At 46.5% G+C, this 8,436-nt stretch overlaps 2 protein-coding genes across 2 annotated transcripts in view; one reads left to right on the top strand and one right to left on the bottom strand.

The window, feature by feature from the left end:
* The window catches only part of Stk25 (serine/threonine kinase 25), a 13,704-nt gene extending 11,288 nt beyond the window's left edge, over positions 1-2,416 (top strand). The window contains exons 11-12 of the mRNA XM_021197380.2: positions 829-965; positions 1,818-2,416. Coding sequence (XP_021053039.1) covers positions 829-965; positions 1,818-1,857 — 177 coding nt within the window. The 3' untranslated portion in view covers positions 1,858-2,416. The remainder of the gene's footprint in view (positions 1-828; positions 966-1,817) is intronic.
* Farp2 (FERM, ARH/RhoGEF and pleckstrin domain protein 2) overlaps positions 2,337-8,436 on the bottom strand; it is a 105,214-nt gene continuing 99,114 nt past the window's right edge. Inside the window, exons 22-27 of the mRNA XM_021197379.1 lie at positions 6,430-6,512; positions 5,625-5,743; positions 5,195-5,352; positions 4,015-4,122; positions 3,636-3,787; positions 2,337-3,072 (exon numbers count right to left, since the gene is read on the bottom strand). Of these exons, the coding sequence (XP_021053038.1) occupies positions 2,925-3,072; positions 3,636-3,787; positions 4,015-4,122; positions 5,195-5,352; positions 5,625-5,743; positions 6,430-6,512 (768 nt within the window). The 3' untranslated portion in view covers positions 2,337-2,924. The remainder of the gene's footprint in view (positions 3,073-3,635; positions 3,788-4,014; positions 4,123-5,194; positions 5,353-5,624; positions 5,744-6,429; positions 6,513-8,436) is intronic.

Raw genomic sequence — 8,436 nt, 5'->3', positions numbered from 1 at the left:
CCTCGAACTCAGAAATCCGCCTGCCTCTGCCTCCCAAGTGCTGGGATTAAAGGCATGCGCCACCACGCCTGGCATAGCACTACTGATTTTTACAATGCCTAACCACTACATGATTCTTTCCTAGAGGAAGACAACGGATTGTTGGGTCAGACCTAGGTCAGGGAGGTGATTCCTTGGTGGCCATATGACCTTATGTCATTGTTGCCTGATGTCAGAATATTTTCAGAAATACAGTGCATCCAGGAAATGAATGTTCACATAAGGATTTGAAGCTCAGAAAGTAGATTGTAGACAGTAGGTTGTCACCCACTCAGTGGGTGACAGTAGCACCTTGAGCAGAGAGGGAAGACAGGATGTAGGTGAATAGCCGAGTGTTTCTCCCTGAAGAGAGTGACCTTAGCCAGAATAGGAACAGCCACTGAGGGCTGTGTTGTGAACCCTGTGTAGTGTGTCCAGGACTGAGCAGGTGACTCCTTAGGTAAGAGTCCACTCAGGAGTTGAAGTCCCAGAAATGGTTATTGACACCTTGTAGTCTGATCTGGGATGTCTGTCAAAAGTCATTGTAGAGTACTCAAAAGAGTTTCTGTGCCAGTTGCTAAATCAGACTGGATCCACTTGATTATTTCCTGACCTTCAGTCTATAAGAAACCACATGGTTCTGACCTCTTGATAACCCAAGTCGGGGGAGAGAGGAGCCTCAAGATGGAAGAGCCACAAGAGTCCTCATCAACAAGGCAGAGTGCACTACCTGTGCAGCGCTGTCTTGCTTTCTGAAGGTCTCCAAGTCTTCCAGGTAAGATGCCAGTGAGGCCCATGATCTCTCTGCAGCTCAAGGAGAAGCACAAGCAGAGCGGTGGGAGCGTGGGTGCCCTGGAGGAGCTAGAGAATGCCTTCAGCCTGGCTGAGGAATCCTGTCCTGGCATCTCAGACAAGTTGATGGTGCATCTGGTGGAGCGTGTGCAGAGGTGAGCACAGTGCGCCAACCCAGGAGGATATCCCTTCCCACGGGGAACTGAACACACAGTGAAGCCTGGGACTCATGCTTGGGAGCAGCTGGCTCAGTCCTCCTTTGTCAGGGTTAGCATGCTCTCTCATTTTTGTCTTTGGAGTTAGAGAGGGAGAGGCAAGTGTGACTTTGAACTATGCATGAAGGTTGGACCCTCATTCTTGGGCAGTGTCTGGACAGAGTTCACGTGGCAAAATGGCTTAGTGACACAGAGCATTGTGTGCAACTGACTTTTGACCTTTCTCCTTGGTGGCTTCCTAGCGGTTCTGTGTCCCAAAAACAGCATGGATGCTTGTAAGCCCAGGGTGTGCCTGCTACTGATGGGGAGCCCTGAGCTGACACATGCCTGTGAAGGGACAGGCAAGGCAAATACTCTTTCGTGGAATCCCCTCAGGCTCAGGGTTCCTGAGCTGTTACAGGCAGATGTACCAGTTCTTCCTCCCCTATCCTCTGGATCCTGCCCTTGCATACTGGGAGAGGTCCACCCTAGTTCTTAGGAGCAGCAAAGTTTGGTCTAGTTGACACTGATCCTGAAACACTAAGGACATCCATCTTGTGATATGCTGTTGGTAAAAATGCTGTGAACTGCTGGGCAGTGGTGGCGCACGCCTTTAATCCTAGCACTTGGGAGGCAGAGGCAGGCAGATTTCTGAGTTCAAGGCCATCCTGGTCTACAGAGTGAGTTCCAGGACAGCCAGGGCTGCACAGAGAACCCTGTCTCGAAAAACAAAAATATGCTGTGGACTGTACATCTAAGAGGCTTGCAGGGTGTTGCTGAAGTGCATCGGTAATGGTACCTTTCACTTAACAGGTTCTCACACAGCAGGAACCACCTGACATCTACCCGCTGAACAACCAACTGAATGCACTACTCTTCACAGAAAGGGAGAAGAATGCTTTTTGTTTTGAGCTCTAAAAGGACTGACTTGGAAGCCCTCTTGTGTTGCAACTGTAAGGACTGAGCAGCCTATAGACTTTACAAGCCAGGTTACCTTCTTTCTGCCCTACACAGCCGCCCCTCGATACCTGTGTTCATTCCTTGGTTGTCTGAAGCTATGATAGGCACCTGGGCAGAACTGGGCAGCAACTTGGGAGGCTGGTATGACCTATAGACTCCTCAGTCCCTGCAGTAGGTAGACCAAGGAGCATAGTAACTATTGGGCAGCTTTGGCTCTTCGTCTACACCAGGGACATTGTCTTGAGGGCTCATAGGGGCCCAAGATGGTCATAATTTGCCTTGTGGTGTCAGTTCAGGTACTGTGTGTTTTCATGAGTACTCGAATCGTCCAGAATATTTTTTTTTTTAAAAGAAAATTGAACTTCCTGAGTATTCTGACAGTGTTAGTTTTAATAGAGCATTGAAAGCCCTACCATTTCAATAAAGACCTGGATTGGAGATGTTCTGATGTACAGAGCCAGACGGGATTTCTGTAGCCTCTGAGCCATTGTCCCTTCTAAATATTGTCATATAACCTAACACTTTCTGGTGGCCTTCTGAAGGGCAAAAGGGATGCTGGTGGGTGGGGGAGATGTTCTTTTAAGTGGGATGGGAGCCAGAGCAGCTTTTGCTATGATCTGCAGGCTAACCCCTAGAGTAATATGAGCTAATCACATAAGCCTGAGTATATAGTGCTTGTCTGAGGCTATAGGTAGAAGCAACCCAACCAGTATTTAGGGCTAGTCCTTAGCAGGGCTATGTTCATGAAACTAAGGACCTTCACTTCCTTTTCATGGATCTCAGACATGTGCCCCAGCCATCATGAGTCTTCACTGTTTCTGGAGGTTGGGGGCAGGCAGAACCCCTCCTAGAGGTCTTATGAGGCCCATCCCAGGGTCAGCGCCACCTATCATCTGGTAGGAAGATGATGCCAGTTGTTCAGTGCCTGGGATGATGCTTACAGTCCCTGCAAGCCTCTTGTCAGAGGTTCTTGTCCAAGCAGGGTGAAGGACATGCCTCCTTTTCTCTGATCTCTGCCTCCAGCCCTGGAGAGTGATGTGAGCAGTCCTGAGTGAAACTTGGGGGTCTCCCTGGTGAGCTGCTGGCCCTTTTGATGACTTCCATCCACCTGTGAAAAGGGTCACCAGTGGGTATAAATTCACATACTTTACCAAGAGTGCCTAAAAATACAGCTGTTTCTTGCTGTGCAAGCATGAGGAACTGAGTTTCCTCTTTAGCCCCTGAGTACAAAGCTAGACATGTTCACTCCTAATCCCAGCACTGAGGAGGTGGGGATAGACTTGCTGCTCAGCCAGCCTGGCCTAATCAGCAAGACACCTGTCCACAAAACAAGGTAGGTGTGCCAGTGCAAGCAAGGCCTCAACAGCTAACCCACATCAAGGGACATGGCAAAACTAATCCCACAAATAGTCCTCAGGCCTCCACACTCAAGTGGCACACGTGTCTTCCCCACAACTTAAAAAAAAAAAAAAAAAAAGATGGCTGCAGAAGTCCTTTGGTCACTCACTGTAGGCACACATGTATATGTAGACTGGTACTCACATACAAACATGAAGAAATCACTGAAAACAGACTCCTGTAAATATTACTTGACCCTTGGTTTTCAGAAACTGGGAAATTTGCCTTAGGCTCAATGAGTGGTAGCGAACAAAAGAAGCATGGCAGAATCACCTTTCAAATGTATACTTGCTCTCGGCCCGGAAGAAGTAGACGTGAGATTTGAATTGGAGCTTGAAGACATAGTCTTTGTGGATGCTGTCAGCCTCCCTGGGGAGGCTCACGCTGTAACCCAACAGTGGGAGGCTGGCCAGGGGGTAGTCATCCTGCAAGTCAGCACAGGGACAGGGTCACTGGGGACCAGGAGTCCTACACAGCACTTCACTTTGTACCACTGACTGTCCCCAGAAAATGGAAGTTTGTACAGAGGGACCCCATACTGACCCCATTTTCATAGAGAAGGTGCTGTAATGGGCTCATTTTCAAAATGTGAAGAAGAAAGAGATAAGCAGGTGCTTTGTACTCTTTGTGCCTAGACTCCAGTGCAACATACCTGATGTGTTTTATAGAAGAACAAGCAGAAGTTGGTAAAGACCACCCAGAGCTTCTGCCAGCCATTACTGTTCTTGAACTTCCTCAGCAGATATCCTGAAAGCTGGTTCTGTCAGAAAAGAAAAAAAGAAAAAAAAAAAAAAAGCATGTTGCCTTCAGTATAATTCTGAGATTTGTTCAGCAGCTTCCACTAGCTCCATAACCTTGCCATCTACCAGGCTACCCACACATGGGTCTCTGCTATGCTCAACATCCTTTTTCTTTTTGCTTCCCCAAGATAGGCTTTCTTTGTGTAGCCCTGGCTGTCCTGGGACTCACTCTGTAAATCAGACTAGTGCCAAACTTGGATGTGCCTGCCTCCCAAGTACTGGTGTTATAGGTGTGCACCACCATACTTGGTTGATGATCAGCATTTTAAAGATACAGTTGTGCTTACTTAAGACCTGACAACAGGATGTTCCGTCTGGACTGATGTCCCAAACATTTAAGTAGGATACTTTTTCTAATATGTAATAAAATTAGTTTTCTGACAAAAGACAGCACTTACAAACCTTCAAGAGAGCAAGATGGGGGTGGTTATAACACATTGAACCAACTCTGGAAGGCTCTTTGAAGTTATGGGGGAAGGTATTTAAGGGCAGCACTAGACAAGATATTCCCAGCTTCCTGTCTGCAGGGCCTGTATCTAATATGTGCTGCCTAGCTTCCCAAGAGTCCGTTATCTACCCTGATCTGTGTCTCAGGCCTCACTAGGGATTTGCTATGTTCTGACTCCTACATACAGTCTTGAGCCTGGCCCAGTAGAGTGGGGATGGGGCAGGGGAGCAAGTCCAGGAATGAGTGTGTGGAGATGCTAGGCGGAACAACTTGAGGTTTATGAAGCCAGATGTGTATAAGCTCTAATCATTCTGTAAGTGGAGTAATCGTAAGCCCAGAATGGGAAGTTTGAGCAGACCAGCACTGTCCTGGGGGCTGTTGGGCAAATCCCATCGTAGGTGAACTGCTGCCTCTGCTTTGATTATCCTTATAACAGATAACATTTGGGTGAAGTCCAGAGAGCTTAAGTAGATGAGGGAGGAGGAGGAAGCTGTCTGACTGGGCCTCTCCCCAGTAGCCAGCACAGGAGGGGTAGGGGGTGGAGGTGAGTGGGTGGCCCACATGTAAGATTGTGACAGCCATACCTCAACAGCTGCACTGTGGTCTGCTCTGGACACACTTGTGTTTCGGTACCAGCACACATGCATTGTGGTATTGGCCCGGTGCTGGCTGTTCCCCTCCAGGGAGCCCCGGTTTCCTCGACCATCTTCTGACTCTTCCAGAGAGACTTCATCGGAAGATCCTGAGGAAAGTGAGCAGCTGGTACCACTCACCCATGAGGCTCCTCTGGGATCTGGGAAATAGGCCCTTGGTACCCAATCAGCAGCCACACAAAATCATGGTGCTAGGACAGCCCAAGAACTCTTCTACCTAGGCATGGCCACTAGTTTTTCTTGTGTGGGAAGGAAACTCATGGGACCTGGCAGGCTGGCCAAGGTCAGGAAAACAATTTTTAGAAAAGCTTTCAGAGCTACAGAGGGGGGGTCTCCTGGGGTGTCTTGAGTAAAAACTCACTAGGGGTACGAGTATACACTGGGCCTCCTAGCAGCACTGGGGGTGAGTCACCAATAGTCTTGGCTGCCTGGATTGCTGCATTCAGGTCCTGCATCCACTTTTCCTTTTCTAGCCGAGTGCTGTAAAGGAGAGATTCAAGTTAGCTGTCTCCTTGGGGAAGCTTTTCCCCCTGGAGTTCTGTGCTTTGAATCAGGGGACAGGTCTGGTTTGGGCATCTGCTCCACTCCCTGAGACTTGAGGATAGTCAGAAACACGCTTTCTCCAGCCTGTTACTAGGGTGAGCTGGAGAAGCAGGGCAGGCACCAGTGCTGGAATTAGTTTATTACCAGAAGTCTCACAGGATTGAATCTGGTTCATGATTAAGGTGGCATTTCCTGGTGGAGGAAAACCAGATCAGATTTCACTGAGCAGGGATTATACCTGAAGAATTCACTGGTCTGAAAAGGAGAAAACCTCCATTTGCTCTTGGGCTGTGACCCCCAAGTTGGCTTTTGCCATGATCCTAATATTACTCCTTGCCTGAGGGATGGAGTGCTGGTGCTATATTAAGAGACCAACTGTCATGAACTGTACAGGTATCTTCTCAGAAGCACCCTGGTTGGTTTCTTGAAAACACAAATGTCAACAATCTTTCCCTGTCTACAAGGGGAAAGATACCCCTTCCTGCCTGCAAGGGGGAAAATAGTCCTTTGCCTGCATAACCTGGAAACAGCTGAGTCCTATAAGGGAGGTAAAGTCCAGAGGATGGTACTGAAGTCCTCATCCCTGCAGCAGGCCCTGCTCTGAATCAGGAAGAGGCCCTTACCTGGCTGCTACCACAATTGTTTTCTGAGCTGCATAGATGGTGAAGCAATGAGGAACAGACCATTCATTCTCACTTTCTTCTACCTGTAGGTGAGAGAAGAAGTGACATTCTATGGGCTAGGAGAATGTTAATTTAGCCTAAATCTGAGGCATACAAAACATGACTACTAGGTGCAGCTGGCTTGGAAGGTTTGTACAGTCTAAGTCTGAATAACTACAAGGGAAGTACAGGAGGCACACTTGTGTCCCTACATTATGGCAACTGCTGCCAAGTGACTGAGGTCTGATCTAGAGACACTGAAATACTCACCGGTGGGTCCAACACTATTAGCTGAAAATCAAGCAAAGAAGACGTTGAGCATTTCAGTACTAGGAGCTGGAAAACTCATCACCCTGGGACCAACATCTTTATCAGATGCAAAGGAAAGCCACTGCATACTGAGCTCAGCCAAATTACACTGATCTGATGGAACAATTCCAAGATAAAAGTATTACCAATTCAAACCTAAGACCAGATACAGGAAGTGTCCTGGTACCAAGCAAGGTAGATTTAAAGATTCAAGGATTGAAACTACAAAGCTTGGTAACAATCCTATTTGAAGTCAGCAAAAGTGATAATTTCTTTACAGACTGGGAACATTTTTAATTTTCATCTCTGTGACATAAGGAAACTGTTCTAACATGATCAATCTCCTCTCAAGCCAAGAGCTAGCTACTGAATAGTTTAGATAAGGAAGCACACTATTCAGCCCAATGACTGCCAGTTACACATGACCCCAAAGAATGGACAGTTCCCCATACAGAACACACAGGACAAAAATCACTGAGTTATTCTCTCAACAAAAAAGTTCTGACATCACACTAGTCATTTGTTAGAATGTAGTCTGTTAAGTCTTTCCCCAAGTTAATACTTAAGTTTCATGTGATTTCCGTTGAAATGCCAATGATGCTTTGGAATGGAATTTGTCTAAATGACTCCAAAGTTTACTTGGAATACTTAAATGCATTTTTAAAACTATCATTATGTATATAATGTGTGTACACATGCACACAGTTCACTTTTACATGGACTCCATGAAACCCAACTTGAGTTGTCAAGTTTGCACATCAAATACTGTATCTACAGAGCTATCTTGTTGGCCCTGCAGAGATAATTTTAAAGGGGGGGGGGATAAGGATGGGGTAGGATGTAGTCCTCCACATAGTAACTATCTCCAGTGTAGATGGCACTGGTAGAGTGGAAGATACTGCTGTAAGCAAAGTATATGATGAAGGTTGTCATACAACATGAAGGATTCAACAAATAATGGGGAAATGACTATATGGAGAGAAAAAGTTATGTTCTTAACTAATAATGTCTAACAAATGCTAGACATACTGAGAAATGAAAAACAGGTATGAAGACACGGCTCAGCAATTAAGAGTGCTTGCTGTTTCTTCAGAAGACTGAAGTTTGGTTCCTAGTACCCACTTAGGCAGCTCACAATCATCTGTAACTCCAGCTTCAGGATATCCAGTACCTCCTCCTGGCATCCAAGGACCCCAGTACACATAAGCATATACCCATACATAGAAACACAAATAAAAATAAAACTTAAAAACATTTAAAAAGTGCCACTAGAACTGTGTGTGGTGGCACATGCCTTTAATACCAGCAGAGGCAGGTACTGGCTGTGAGTCTGAGGCCAGCCTGGTTTACACAGTTGTCCCCAAGACAACTGGGACTGCATAGGAGGACCATGTCCAAACACCAAAATTAAAATAAAAGCCAATACAGTCTCATGTCTAGCCTAACGGCTAAATAAAGCCCTCAAAGAAATGGTGAGAAGGGCTGACCACAGCAATCTGTTTAAATCATTCCTTCATAAATGTCAGAGGCCATCCCAAAATAAGGTACCTATACGGGATAGAGGTTTTTTTTTTTTTTTTTTTTTTTTTGGTTTTTCAAGACAGGGTTTCTCTGTATAGCCCTGGCTGTCCTGGAACTCACTTTGTAGACCAGGCTGGC

The sequence above is a fragment of the Mus pahari genome, chromosome 5 (assembly GCF_900095145.1).
Source record: "Mus pahari chromosome 5, PAHARI_EIJ_v1.1, whole genome shotgun sequence".
NCBI classification, from domain to species: domain Eukaryota; kingdom Metazoa; phylum Chordata; class Mammalia; order Rodentia; family Muridae; genus Mus; species Mus pahari.
Note: the sequence above shows the minus strand (reverse complement) of the source record. Positions and strands in the feature narration are given on the sequence as shown.